This window comes from Cygnus olor, chromosome 15 (assembly GCF_009769625.2).
Source record: "Cygnus olor isolate bCygOlo1 chromosome 15, bCygOlo1.pri.v2, whole genome shotgun sequence".
Classification (NCBI taxonomy): domain Eukaryota; kingdom Metazoa; phylum Chordata; class Aves; order Anseriformes; family Anatidae; genus Cygnus; species Cygnus olor.
The window spans coordinates 11,835,269-11,850,519 of NC_049183.1; the positions used below are offsets into that span (position 1 = coordinate 11,835,269).

Genomic DNA, 15,251 nt, shown 5'->3' on the forward strand with positions numbered 1-15,251 from the left:
TTCAAGCAGCAATCTCAGGGCTACTACTCACCAGTTTGCTAATACTAAAATACTGGCTGGCTCTGGAATTTATGCCCTCCAGAGAAGGTTCTGCAAAGACCGTTTTCACATACATTTAAAACTCCCTTGGTACACGGCAGGATCAGGCCCTAGAAAACAATCCTGCAGAACAAACACCACTTGTTCATCCTCTCCTTGCTCCCTGGCCAGTACAACACGTTCTGTCTGCTCGGCTGCAGTGGTCTGTAAAGTCTGCCCCAGCTTACGATGGAGGTTTACGCTACACGGTAAGGGATACAATATCTTTTTGCTTGTCCCCATGGAGGAGATTATTTGTCATGTCAAGAGGGAAAAAAAAGAAAGGAAAAAAATCCACCATTTTGGCACTAAAACCCAGCATTTCTGTATTACAAGTAACATAGCCTCTCATATATCAGATAAACGAGCTATGTTTTGATGCAGAAGGGCTATTTGAAAAGGCAGAAATCGATGGGTAGAAATTGGCATTTCTGTAGCCCTAGGAACCTGGAAGAGTCTGGGGAACAGACAAACTATTGACTTCTCTGCATCATCTCAACCGGACTTATTAAATAAGATCCCACGCGTGGTATAAACTCTACCATATGCGTTCAGAAGAACAAAGATTTTCAGGGCCTTCTATAAATGAAACTCCCCTCTGCAGCGGAAAAAATGCATCATGCTAAAACTAAAACATTACAGAGGCTGCAGCTGCACAAACAAACAAATGTTGTTTACCAGCAAAGGTATTTACTTACTGACAGTCAAGAAATGTTGGCTTGTAATAAAACGGTGGCATTTTTGATTCATATTTTGCTTTTGCTACATTGTTTCCATTTGCAGCCATAAACTGTAAAAGAGAAGAGAAAAAAAATAAGAAATTTTAATGCTATTTCCTCTTGTCCTCCTTTGTTTCTACAGAGTAATAAACTAAGTGGGATGGGACCTGTGTTCATTTATTAAAAGGTTTCTCTGTGTGCAGAAGGGATGCTGTAAAGGCTGTGCCTGCAAACCAAGCCTCAGAAATTAGCCCTGGAGACCCGTCGACACTCTGACTATACAGATATTACATCTCTGATCCAGCCTGGCATTTCAGAGACAGGGCACAGAGGTGAAAAAGGAGCTAAAACTGTCCGTGCTCAATATCCCACAGCAGTCTGCTTAATACTATCAGGGTGGGGTTTTTTTTGCTACAGATTTGCTGTAGGATAGAAAATCCCATCAGATCATTTCAGTCATTTGGGCTGCTGTCCCTCCTAGGAGCCAGGCCACCCTACTGGGCAGGGACTGCCCTGAATATTATCACATCCCACTGCCTGAGAGAATCTGCTTAATGCAGTGCTGGGGATGGGTGCGCAACCCAGTCACACGTGCACAATTTCCACTGGTCCCCATGACAGCAGAAGGCAGCACACAGTGGCATGTCCCACCTGCAGGCATAGGAATGTGATGGCTCCCAGAGATGGCTCCAGCAAGGTAATAACCTGACAATATGACCTATGCTGTTTGCTTTGGTGAGGAACACATCGCTTGTAAAAGGATAATTTTATTTTTGCAAAGCCATGCCAACAACCTCAAAAAGGAGCTTGAAGTATATTAAAAAAATAAATAAAATTATCTGCCCTGACAGCCCTTCTTTCCTCCTGACCTCTTATAAAAACGGCTAGCTGAACACACTGCAAACAAAACCACATCTTTTCCTATTCATAGATGTTATTTTATTTAATGAAAGTCACTTTACAAGCCTAAGAAAAACATCTCCTCCCATACAGCCCATGCTAAATGTGTTTTGCCTTGTATCAAATGCCAAGCACACAAGCAGAACAAGCAGCTAAGCTTTTATTTTATTATTTCTAAGCACTTTTTTTTTTTTTATTACTTTCATGTTTTGAAGGTTCTTGAGTTTACATACAGAGTCTACTCAAAAAAAAATCAGGGAAGGGAAAGCCCATGCAAAACAAAAGCCTATTTTCCTCATAAAACACATGACTGAGAGCTGTGGCTTTCAGAAAAACCTCAAATCTACAAAATAAGATAAAAATCAATGACTGTTAGCATTCTCAATGCCTTTAAAGATAACGACAGTCAAAGCACATAGGTTTCCTGGTTGGTTTTAGCAACATCATCCAAATCTATTCAGGTGTGTTGTATAAATACAGAGAATTTATGTTGCAAGGGTTCAGTTCTTCAGGACACTGAGTTTAAAAGCTTTCAATGCTAAGTGGAAGAAAGTCAGAAACAGCTGAGCTGGGCAGGAATGGCAGACTACAGCTGGAGGTAATGTGAGAAAACGGAGACAGTCCATTTATAATTAATAATTTCTACACACTATTTTAATGATATTTTATAGGGGTAGGGGAAATCCTCCCAACTTCTTCATGAAATGGTTATTCCATTTTTCAACCAGATCTCATAAGTACAGCACCACAAATCTCATTCCCGCATTGAGGAATTTAGTTTCCTGGGATCACATTTGCTGTAGTATCTTTAGAGAGGACTTGGTTTTACGGCTTTGCTGGTGAGGAAGCTGGAGGGTAGGTGGCATTTAGATCAGTGATGTAAAACAATGACCCAAGCTCACTGACATTTCAAGCCCGAGACGCATGTACCTCCACTTGAGCATCATCCCAGTCATCCAGACGGACAGACTTCACTTTGCTGACTTGTGGAATGTTGCGATGGATTCCTGAACAATTCAAACAGATGAAGATCCCTAGGCTATGGGACGCCCAGTCCGGATCTGAAAGAAAAACGGAAAGAAAATTGCACTTGGCTGGTCTATTAAATTCAGCATGGGAGGCAGGAGAGGTGGCCAGGACAGGGGATGGCAGGGGAGGTAAGGAGTCACCAGGGCTGAGTTCCCTGATTGTAAAGGCATCAAGTAAACATACAAGAAAAAGGTTTATGTTAGTTTAAATTAACAGTTATGCCAGTTACACTAATAATTAACAGGACTGCAATCTCAGCTGCAGCAGTTATTCACAGAAACCCAATACACAGACAACTGCATGTGCCCAAGAACCCCAGAAGTCAATCCACACTCACACGAAGAACAAAATGTCTACCCTTCACCAGCAAATCCCACCCAACGAGCCCTGTGTGGAGCAAAACTTCCCTATAAATCAAGCAGCTCAGGGAAACCCTTATGCTGCTTCTCTACTTTGACAGTTCTTACTTTATTTATTGTTTTTTACAGTGGAAATGCAGCACACAGACTTTCCTCCCACAGTCGTGGCTGCACGGCAGAAAAGGCCTCTGAGCCAGGAGGGTTTCCAGCCCTCGCCTTAATGGAAAAAGGCTGCTGGTGGCAGCTCTGTGCTTTCTCTGAGCAAAACCACACGCTGTTTACAGCCCTGAGCTGACGTCTCACACAAAGCACTTTAAACACACGTCCCTCGTCTCCAAATTCCTCCTCAGGAGAGTTGCTGCCAGCCACCAGAGGCAGTGCCCAAAACGCAGACACGAAGCAGCGGAGGGCAGGACGCATCCAGCGGCATCTCTCATCACCAATAATGCCAATACAGGCCTCTTTGTTTGAACCCTGACCAGCAAATGTCAGCGCCTGCCATTCCAGCTGCACCCCAGAAGAAAGAGCTCCCTGACAAGTCGCCAAGCCAGCCACAAAACCATCACACAACTGATGGTGGCTCCTCCGCCTCCTCCCTGTGGAGAACTGCTCCCAGCATGGGCCGCTCGCCTCATCCTCCCCACACCAACACAGGCCTGGGGGCCGCCGAGGCCTAGGCCGCCACCGAGCAATGAGGGCAGGCCTTGCTTCCTCACAAACCACCATCATTTGTTTATTTCCCCACAGTAATTTGCTGAACACTTGCTCCTCACGGAGCAGCAGTTATTTGTAACAGCAGGGGAATGCACGTTCTCCTCACACATGGGTACGGCCTGGCCGTGTCAGTGCAGCAGGGAGCAGGGTGGCGCGGGGCACCACAGCTCTTCTGGGCGGGCAGCCAAGGCCTGCTGCCAGCCCCTGCCCGTGGGGACGGCCACCAGACCCCAGCACACCACGGAGGGGACAAATCCAGTTCCCTGGTTGTGTTCAGCTATAAAATCATGAGCTAAGTGAGCAGCCCCACGGGATGCAGCTAGGTGTCCACCCTGGAGAGAAGACCGAATTCCCAAGTTGCTGCAAGTCCCACAGAGCCAGCAGCCACATCACAGGGGACTAGCAGCCAGACATAAAGGTGTTTTTGAGTATTTCATGTGGCCTCCCATCCTCACGCAGGACTCCAACCACTACAGTTCAAGCATGGTAAATAAAAAAACGTGCAAGTCAACCTAAGCCTACTGCAGCAGGAACCAAGCGCCACCAGCATCCAGCAATACCAGTGAGGGCAGAGGGTGCTCTGTGCCATCGGCCCAGATCCCTGGATGCTCACCTGGGGCTGACTCTCCTTCACATCACAAAAGAAGCACTCAGCAGACAGGCACCCCTATTACAATAGCTGCTGCCAGGTACTGAATTATAGGCTTGCAACAAGAATCAAGAATTATATACACTGCAGCACCACTGTCCTATGGCAGTCCAGGAGCTGCCTTACAAACCCAAAAGCTGGTTCAGTTGTAAAAAGAAACAAAAAAATAGGCAAAAAGGAGCACATGGAGCTCATCACAATCCCCATCCTCATCTCTAGCTGTGAGTTATAGGTCTATCTTCAAGCATAGTTCAACACAAAGCCTGCTGAAGTCATGCTGCAGCAAGCAGAGAGGGTCAAAATGGCCATGGTAAAGGTCTGATGGCAGAGAGGGATCAGGCACGAGGGATGGTGAGAGGGTCTGTGGGATGGGGTGACCACAGAGCAGCAAATGACAGCAGCAGTGAGGAAGAGGAGGTGGCAGTAGCAAAGTCTGTGAGTCAGGAGCTAGTGCAGTCAGCAGCACCATGTGCTCAGCCACGCTGCTACACAATAATCACACTTCAAGCCTTCCCAGAGCACTGATATCTGATTGCAGCAGCACCTGTCTCAGGGAAACATGTATCAAAGCATGCATTGGCTTCTGTGGGATTTAATCAGGAGCTTCAACACTTGTTTTACGTTAACAGTTTTATCTTACGCACATAGGTAGATTTCTTTATACTGTCTGCAGCTTCATGTTTCCAAGTCCTCTCAAAGAAGTAAGCCCTTCACCACCTACACTGATGTGTGCTACGGGACTAGGAGACGTCAGATATTCCTCAAGACAGGGGTGAAGATCTGTTTCGGTAACACCCTGTAAAAATATCCCTGGGCTCAGACAGAGGTGATGTCAGGTCTGAAGGACACTGAGCCAACTCATACCCAAGCCACATCTTTTCAACATGGGCTAACAGCACCTTAAGCAGTAAGCTTTATCCACAAAAGGGGCTTTACGACATTCTCCTAACACCAACAGTATTTTCTTTAGGCCAGAATCTTAAACTTATATCCCCCCCACTCCACACAATATCAAGCTGTGTTTAATTAAGAAAGCAAAAGTTGGGCTACACACAGGAGCCCATACGTGTGTTCAGAAAAGAGATGGAGACCGCAGAGCCAGTGGTGTCAAGACCCAACTCTTAGAAGGGATAATCTCAGCTCATTCGATAAAACCACACCTGCCCTTTCCTCCTGGTCACCCTTCTTACAGCATTTCTTCTTTTACTCAGCTCTGAGCTCCGTTTCCATCAAACGGCAGCATCACACGCCGTGCATGTAGGGGAGCACCGCAGAAGAGCTGCACATTTAACTGCACTTACCGAACCTGACACCGGGCAGTTTGCGCTGCTGCCGTACATTAATAGCAACTTCCTGTCTGTTGTTCTACGTGCTTTAACAATATATAACTCTTCAATCCAAAAATCACACAGCAAGGGGGATGTGGGGTGTGTGTGTGCGGCGGGGGGGGGGATGTAAGAGCTGTACATGCTTGGCTCTTTGTGGCCTGCTTCCCTGCGAGAGCTGCAGCCCAGAACTACACGAATTTGCCAATGGTTTTTAGCACCAAAGAGAACCTTATGGAGAAGGGATCGAAAAGCCTCAGGAGTTGAGTAAGACCCCTCCAAAAAAATCGTTAAGTAGTGAAATCCCCCAAACCAACTGACATACTGAGGGAAATCTCTCCGAAGTGTAACTGGTAAAATAATTTATTAGCAAATTTCTAATTTTCTGAACAAGCCAAGGGGTTATGGTCCATGCAAGCCCCCAGGCTGGTGCATCCCTGTGACTCTGCGTCACTGCGCTGCCCCTGGGCAGGAAGGAGGGCGGAGGATTCCCTTTTCTCCATCTTCCGGAGGTCTCTGCCAAGGCCACTTCCCCCTTGCACTCATGCCCCACAGCCTGCCCCGCGTGCTTGTGACACAGTTTTCAGAGAAATCCAGCTACAAAGCCACTGCACGCACAGATCCGCAGAAGCTGGTGGCAGATCCACAGGCAGCTGGCCAGGGTGTGCACCCAGTTCTGCAGGGATGCTTTTTTAAAGTCCTTCATAAAGCACGCAGCAGCTACAGCCTTCCCCAAAGCACATCACTGCCCCTCTGTCTTTGTTTCTGCTCTCCAGCACAAAAGACATGAAAAATCCTCAGCTCATGGCAGATAATGACAGAGATCTTCAATTTTGGCATAATAGCAGGCTTCAACACTTCAAATGACTGCACTAACATAGACTCTGAGACAAGACAACATTTTATCAACCATCTGACTAAATCCATGTCTCTACACAACTGGGAAAGGAAGTTTGGGGAAGAACTGGTGGCACCTTTTAGGTTAAGGGAACTGACTTTCCCTACTGCACGGCCAGTGGAGAGATGCTTCTGCAGAGCAGTGATCATCAGCAGACGTAGCATGAGTAGCAGCCAACTGGAGTCTTTGCAGCCACCTGAAGATCACCTTGCTGCTAGATACCTCAATGGCTGGAGCGCCCTGGACTCCTGGGGATTTCAGTAACTTTATTTAAGCCACTTCATTTGTTTTGATCCAGCAAATGCAGTCACTGCCACGCACTCTTCACTCTTCCAGATTATGATATATTGCCATTTTGGTGCACTAGTCACCACTTGGGCCCTGCCCAAAAAAAGATGATTTTTTCTAAGCCTCCAGAGTGTCAAGCAAACAGCAGTGAAGCCTAATGAAAACTCTCTGCTGTTCCTAAGTTCCACACAAATGACTTTATTCCATTATGCCAAGCCAAAAGGAATAAAGACTAACAAGGAACAAAGGGAACATTAAACCAAATGAAGTCTTTTAAGTGCAGTAAGTCTCTTATCCTTCAGCATCACTGCTCCAGAATGCTTGCTCTAGAAAGCTTTCACTGCACAAAGCAGTAGAGATTTTTAGTCACTTGTAAATAGATTATAATGACTTTAAAAATAAAAACATGATGCAACTTCATTTAAAAACAATAAATAGATAAAGCTAAACTAAAGTCAAGATAAGGACATTGGGGTGACATTTTCATATCTTGTTCATCTGAAAGGGAAGGCACAGTCAGAGATTAGAGAAGCATCCAAAGCAAAACTGAAACACTTGGGCAACACAGCTAAATTCAGAAATTAACTTCCCTGACCAGCCTCCTGGGGCCACCACAAGGCCCAGGAAAACCCAGCATACAGCAAATGAACTCTGCAGCTTCAACTCAACGTTACTAAGTGTAGGAATGGCCCACAGAGGAAAAAACTAGGGCTGAACCCCCAAAAATAATAAATGAGAACCAAGATAAGATAATTTATACAAACCAAAAGGAGAGTAGAGAAGATTGGAGGTGGGATGGCAGTGGCATATATTTTTTTCAACCAATCTTTCCAGTACCCTGGCTATAAAAACAAGGTTCCACTTTGAAAAGCCCTAAATGCCATCAACCTGAGTAAAACCCCCATGAAGTAGAGAAGTAATAGGCTCAAAATAGCCACGAGACAAGAGCAAGAACTGAGTCACAAAATTCACCCACATGTCCCCCTCCACCTTTTGCCTTAAGCTAGTTATTGCACCAGTGCTGACCAAGACAAACATCCGCAAGAACGTGGCCAACGCATTGCAGCGCCCCAGAAACGCATCCGCCAGCTCACGCCACTGGCTCCAGCACGCGAACGATGGCCTGGGCCATAAGCTGTGGGGCTGCATCCCAGCTACACTGGCTGAGCTGGAGCCAGTCTTTTACCGGGATGGGGCTTCCACACGTATTTCTGACTTCCTTCCCCTGTTTGAGGTGATAAAGACTTATCAGAGGGGAGAAGAGAACCTCTGCAGGTAGGCAAAACCTCTTTTTACCCTGCGCAAGAAAGGTAACTTGTGCCCTGTGATAGGAGATGTAATCACTGGTGTGAGTTTTAGTGCAGTCAACGCAAGCAAAGCCCTTTCTGCTTGCCACTCGGCTGCTGTTGATTTGCTAAATACCACAGTCAGGAGAAGCCCATGTTCAGCACTGAAGTTCTGTCGCTATTTACTTTGGGAAAGGATTAGGAGGTTAATAAACAGGCCCTGGCCATGCATGTTTAAAAATAACAATAAAAGACATTAAAACTGAAGCCAAACAGCCTCCCACCAACACTCCTCGTTAAGTAGGAACATTTTTCAGTGAAGGCACTAAAGTTGCCAAGGTCTTTTGATTCAGCTGTCAGGTCTCAGCAGCCCCCTCTGCTTGCTGCCTGCAACCCACAGCACTGCTGCAAGCCTGGGCATCGGGAAAGGACAGATAGCACCGTCACATTACACATCCTTTGTCTGAAAATGTTCCCTTTCCCTGCAGAACGTGGCTAAATACAATGGCCACAGGACTTTTTCCCCCCTTCTTTCCCTCCACTCTGTTTATGCCAAGGGAGAAGAGCTGGCAAATTCCTGGGAAGAAAAAGAACTCTTTAAGTTGGAGGACAATGGAGGTGCGGGAACAAGTTTCCGCTTTTAGCTTGAAAATGAAAAGACCGTTTCACGCCATTAGAGCAGCAAAGCTCTGGAACAGCTTTCCAGTGGGAGGTGGTGGGGGCAAAAAGAGAGAACGAGCTCCACGGCAGAGCCCCATCGCTCCACGGAGGGGATGAGAAGATGTCACTGCGGATGACAGTACGAGACAGGACCCGATGACTCAGTCACCTGCCTTCCAAATCTGTGTTTTTAGGACTGGGGAGCGGATACGGGATGGAGAGGCTTGAGATCAGATCTTCTCAGTGCCCTCCTTAACCCAGGAGGAATCAAGCCATGCCTGGCACTTGTGTGTTTTCCTCGAATCACCGCCCTTATTTCATGAAAGCAAGGGATTGGAAAAGCTTCACCTGCTTTAGAAACAAGAGGATGCTGGGGCTGCAGGAAGGCGTTTATAACCCCCTCAGCCGAATGCCACCCACCCTCAGGCTTTTATATATACCACTACACCAAAATACCAAATCCACTCAGTTTTGCAGCACAAAAGCCCTCTGATATAAGGCTCCCCTCTATCGCTCACCCTCTGTTCCTTCTCTGTTTCACCCCACCTGAGCCCCATGCACAGAAAGGCCGATGTTTCCCTTACTCCTTCCAGGGTCCAGGTCCCCAGTAATCCAACCCAAATAAGAAAGATGAAAATAATAATTAAAAAAGAGAGAGGAAAAAAAAGCCATGTAAACTACTATAGGGTTTAAACTGCAGGATACTTTGATGGGATTTCCACTTCTGTCATCAGAGCCTCACTGTCCCCCACAATGTAAAATGACTCTCGCTCTGTGGAAACACAACCGTAAGTTACAGAAAAATGGAGTAAAGGGAGAAATACTCAAGGTCTTGTTATGCCCTGAGATAACCATCGCTCTCCTGACGTGTGGAAAGATTGCCTGAGACAAAGAATCGTTTAGGGGGGAAAAAAAGCACTGAATTGCCACATTAGTCTTGAAGAAAAAAAGATTATTCTAATACATTGAGAGCTATTACACACCAGTAATTCAGAGCGATCGCTCAGTTTGCACTTAAGGCTGCATTTACCATGCTGTCTTCATTGTGAAAGCACGTCTTTAAACCCACCAAAACAAACACGGCCCAAAATGACATCTGGGACCCTGACTTCAACACAGGAGAGCGTAAGGGCAGGGCACTCCACGTCCCATAACAACCCTACTGCTGTGGCTCCTACCCCACAGTTCAGTTTCAAAGATGTAGCTAATGCGATCTCACTATTCATTACGGATAGATGACATTTCTGCAACTGGTTTTTTTTTATTCAGAAACACCTTTCACTGAAAATTAAGGTTCTGCAAAGCAGCAATTAATAAAAAAAAAAAAAAACTATGAACCTTAAAATAAAACAAGAACTGCAAGTGTGAAATGTAGCCACAGTGATTTTTTTTTTTGGCCACGCTGTCTCTGCTTCAGCATCCTTTCTGCATTCCCAGCTGTCACGGCCAGAGCACTGTAACCCTGTTCCCCCTACCTGAGACATGTCCTCAAAATCTCGTCTGGGACAACGCTACAGAAGCTCTGCTTTTGCGTAAGAGATTTTCCTGCCAGCCCACACGCTGGTCCTGGGGAAGATAGAGAGCATAGATCTGACCTTCCCGAGCATCAGATTCAATGCCCCTTGAGACTAACCCCGCAAGTAGCGTTGGTTCTAGGACTTGGCCACTTAAATCGTCCTCAGCTGGGCTGATCTAAGTGGCAAATGCTGGCCCAGAGCCAGGCAATCATGAGGTTTTGCCTGGAGCTCACCAGCGATCCAGCTAGGTGACGACCCTGCAGAGGACAAAGCTCCTTCCACAGCCTAGGAGAAAAGGTGCTGCCTCCCTGACGTTCCCTCTGTCCTGGGGGTTGATTTTTTGCATGGTCACAGCTTAGTCACAACAGTGCCCAGCTGCAAGCAATTCTGCATCAGGAACTCGCGGTTTTGTTACGTGAGCCTGCAATGCCTGGGACAAGCCCTCACTCCAGGGCTGTGGCTACTGTTTTGGCACCTGGGTGAGGCGCAGGAACAAAAGACAAACCCTTTTTTAACAGCAGGGAGGGAAAAACTTCCACTGACTCGTAGATTTCTGAAACAAACATTTCCAAGAGCAAAAGAAAACCCAGCTAGTTTCCAAATACATGAATTAAACTGACTAACAAAGAATTTTCACCTGGTTTATTTCTAACCCATCCCATTCTTTGTTATCTGTATCCCTGAGCTAAATGGCTACCTCTCATCATGGCTCCTGAACCACCTCAGGATTTCAGGGAAGGAACACACCCACCTGGAAGCAATCATGATTAACCAGGGATCCTGACCTTTCGCTTCCCCGCAGGTGCACCAGATCGGCAGCATGACGACATGTAGGAGCACAGAAGTACTACGTGCTTTTGCATCTCCTGTTCGTTCTCCACTCTCCTCTTCTTTCATTCTCACTTTATTTTCTCTGCATTGGTACTTTTCTGTCTCTAGCTGTCCACCCGGTACCAGCTCTCACCCTTCTCTCTCTGTGCGTCCCACTTCTCAGTGAAGACCACGCTTACACCCCATTCTGGAGGCTCTCCAGCCACCTGTCCCACATTACCTCCTACCCAGCCTCAGAAAGGCCTGGCCTGCCTCACCTGCCCAGGACGAGCAACCGGACCCAGCCTGAATATTTCATATACTACCTACAGACACAAGTTACGCATCTTATATTAAATAACCCAGGGCACCTCATATTTATCGTCCCTTCTGAGCAGACAAGCACATTACAGCACCACTACTAGCTCTTATTTGCCAAAGGTACCGAAGCACAGCGATAATTAAAGAAATTGGGTTTCAGAACAGAGGTCCAGTCCCAGGGAAGCATTGCTGGGACAGTTCAAAGCGGCTGAATGATATTAATGTAGCACACGTCGTGTTACAAAAGACACTGGCCCACATTCGCCGCTCCAAGTTTCACCAAGATATCTCTGCATGCAAGCGTCACCAAAAGCAACACACATCTTTGTTGTTTTACCAACCCATTTAGTCTTTAACAACAACCACACATCCCCAGCATGAGCTATTTCACTGACCTACAGCTTCACCCTTATTCTGCTGATGCTGAGAAACTTCCCATTTTGCAGAGGGGCTTCATATCACACACAGGGCAAGGAAGAATTATCCCATTAAGCCAAGTGTCCTCCGGGAAGGGACAATTTAGGGAGCCACTTATTTGGCGAGCCCGAGCCGTGCTCAGCACGACACCCAAGAGGGGGGCTGCTACAGCAGATGGGTGGGAGCAGAGCAGGCAGCGCGGCACGGCACAGCACTGCAAAGCAGTTCACACCATGCAGAAAGTTCTTTGTCCTCTCCAGCCACAACGCGTCTGAAAGTGTGCTGCAGCTTCCTGAGATGCAGGCTGGGGACCTGAAACCACTGGTGACGGTGGGAACTGGATGGCGGTATCCAAGAGAGCTTGGAATCCCATAGAAATCAGTATCAGTAATTTAGCTGAAGCAGGATTTATTTTTATTATTTTTTTTTTGCCTATGGAGTGATGGAGGTTGAAAGGACATCCCATCCCTACACCTCTCTGAGCCACCCTGCCCAACCTAACGCACATTTAGCTGTTACCATGCAGCGACTAAAATACATAACGATTTAAAAAAAAAGAGGCCGGCGAAGGCGAATTCACCTGCTCCGCGATTTCCAAGCCCCTTCTCCCGGGCAGGTCCCGCAGCCCCCAGCTTTACCGAGCCCAGCGGAGGGGGGGGCACTGCGGGCAAAGGCTGCTGCTGTGCGGGAGCGGCGATGCCTCTGCTCCCCCCGCCACGGTTGCGTGTGTACGGCTGGGTGGGGGTCTGCAAGACCCCAAAGCAGGGGCTCGGAGCCCCCCCCGGCCCCCCCCGCCCCCCGGTGCCCTTACCGGGTGCGGTGCAGTCGGCGCACGCCGCGTTGCCCGGCCGCTGGAGCAGCTCGCCCAGCGCCTTCCTGCTCCTCTCCTTCGCCATGGGGGGGCTGCGGAGACTGGGGAGGGGGGGGGGAAGGCTCCGCCGAGGCTTCTTTTAGGCGAGCTTCATGGCGAGGGGCTGCCGGGGCTGCTGCTGCTGCTCCATGCGGCCCCGAGCGAGGGGCAGGCCGGCGGCTCCCAGCCCCCGGGAGGCTCCAGCCTCCGCGCCCCGCAGCCTCCTCGCCCGGGCACGGAGCCGGGTCCGCCTCCCGCCTCTCCCCCTTCGCCGAGCCGCTCGCCCGCGACCTCCAGCGGCCGCTCGCCGTCGGGGCTCCGCGCCCCAACCCCGCCCGCACCCCGCCGACCTCCCCCCCGGCTCCCCATCTCGGCCGCTCACCGGCTCCGGAGGAATTTGGGGGCGCCCCCCCCCGCCACCTCCACCCCAGGGGGTTCCCGGAGTCCTGCCCTTCGCTGCTTGAGCGCAGCTGGGGTTCTCCTGGCTGTGCCGCTCTCCAAAAGGACATCACCACCTTTTTCCTCTCCGTGTATCTCAGGACCATCCGCTGAGTGTCCCCCCACACCTTGCACCCCAATCCTTGGTGCCCAGGGAGCGCTGGGGTGAGGGCATCCCAACGCCACCTGGGGCAGGGGCACCACGACTGCGCTGAGATCAAGGACTGCCACCTCTGCTGCATCTCACCTGGCCTCCGGGCAAACGCTCCTGGCTCCCATTTTGCCACTAAGGGTAACTGAAGGTGGTGATGGGGGAAATCTGCCAAGAGGAGGGGTTCAGGGATGTGGCTGGAGAAAGACCCCTGCAGAATCCATCCTCTCAAACACAGGCAGCAGGCAGCTGTTATGCTGCTTTGACTTATTCGTGGTAAATGCAGCTCTGGTTATAGAAAGGGTTTGGGTTTTGTGGAGCGAGCCCCCCATTCAAACTGTCCATCTCTGCTCCCTTAAGCAGAGCAGGGAACCTCCTGCACAGCCCCGCTCCTGCCATTTGTGCTGCCCGCAGGGCCGAGGGCAGCTCCTGGAACCCTTCCACCCCGAACCACCACCTCGATCCTGCCAACGTACGCGGATGTGAGCAGGGCTGCAGGTCCCAGAGAACACTTTGTGCAACGAAACCAGCATACACCCTTACATGCGGGCAAAACCACGGCCTGATACGTTTACAATGCCCCCGTTGTCTGGAACACATTTTCCTAACTGACCTTTGCATTCGTGCCATCAGGCGAGCGGCCGTAACCGAGTTAATTTCTGATTGTTCCGCGCTGACGTCAGGCTGCTCCTCGCTGGCTGTGCGGCGCTACGCGTTGCGCTGCCGCTTGCTGCCTGTACACGTGTAGGCTGATGACATCTGGAAACTCGTTCCCATGCTAACCAAAGGCGTAATCCCACACAGAGTCCTTTTGTTGAGGTTTTTCAGCCGCAGCAACCAGCTGGTGTGCCCAGAGGCGACCTTGCCTTCACCCTCCCAGCCCGTAATACTAACCTGGAGCAGCACTGCTGCTAACACCTGCCAGGGACTTACACCAGTCCAACTGGCTCCAGCACAGAATCACAGCCCTAATCCTCCAAAACCCTGTTATATTCCAATTTGTGGGACTACTGCTTGGTGTAAATGCTTACAGGAGCAGAGCTCTACCTAAATCCAAGCCAGGAGGTGAGGTTTTCATTTGCACTTCAGCCCCAGTCCTCCGGCATTTCCAGCACAGGCAGTTGCTGAATCCCTCACGTGGCAGCCGGGATGCTGCAAGTCATTATGAACTTACCAGGGGCAGGGGCTGGGAGGGAGACTGGTTTTAAAGTCTCTGTTTAGCTTTCCATTAAGTCTTATTGATTCTCTTAATTTTTTGTTCTCTTGGTTGCTAGGCAATCCCTCTCTGCGTGCTGGAAACCAGGGCTGCAGACAGAAATTTATATCTTGTAATAAAATCAAATATAACAGAGCCTGTTGTCAGCGATGAGAAGGGAGCGGTTCATAAAGGACAGGCTGAGCAGTGGAGGTGCAGAGCAGGGCCGGCATGGACCAAGCCACGGCCATCTGCAGCATCCAAGGCCCCAAACAATTCCCAATTCCCCCAGCACAAACACAACGGTGTGAATCCTGTTTCGGACTTGCAGCTGGGAACCAAACAGCACAGGTGGGTAGAGGGGGCATGCAGAGGGAGAAAAGTTGGAACAGGACCAAACCAGCCAGGATGCAGGAGAAACTTTTGTTTAGTTGGAAATCAAGGGCTTGATTCAATCTCACATACCAGTGCGTTTCCAGCGGTCTGTGGTGGTGGTAGCAGGCTCCTGGGAGGCTGGTGGCATCTCAGCTCAGGCAGGTCCATGTCAGACTGCTCCCTGTAGGATCCAACAGCTCACCCGAGCTTTTCCCCACGCTCTCCCTGTGGATAGGACTTGTCAGGGAGTGCTTAATGAATTTGCTCCCAGT

The 15,251-nt window shown here is 49.1% G+C and overlaps 1 protein-coding gene across 3 annotated transcripts in view; it reads right to left on the reverse strand.

The window, feature by feature from the left end:
• The window catches only part of ADAP1 (ArfGAP with dual PH domains 1), a 60,149-nt gene extending 44,934 nt beyond the window's left edge, over positions 1-15,215 (reverse strand). Inside the window, exons 1-3 of one of the 3 annotated variants that reach the window (XM_040574693.1) lie at positions 15,070-15,215; positions 2,628-2,758; positions 777-868 (exon numbers count right to left, since the gene is read on the reverse strand). In XM_040574693.1, coding sequence (XP_040430627.1) covers positions 777-868; positions 2,628-2,758; positions 15,070-15,127 — 281 coding nt within the window. In that variant the 5' untranslated portion in view covers positions 15,128-15,215. Of the gene's footprint in view, positions 1-776; positions 869-2,627; positions 2,759-12,781; positions 13,079-14,022; positions 14,042-15,069 lie in introns of those variants that run through there. The other 2 variants (XM_040574692.1, XM_040574694.1) reach the window with 2 other exon arrangements.
• Between the last annotated feature and the right edge of the window lie 36 nt (positions 15,216-15,251).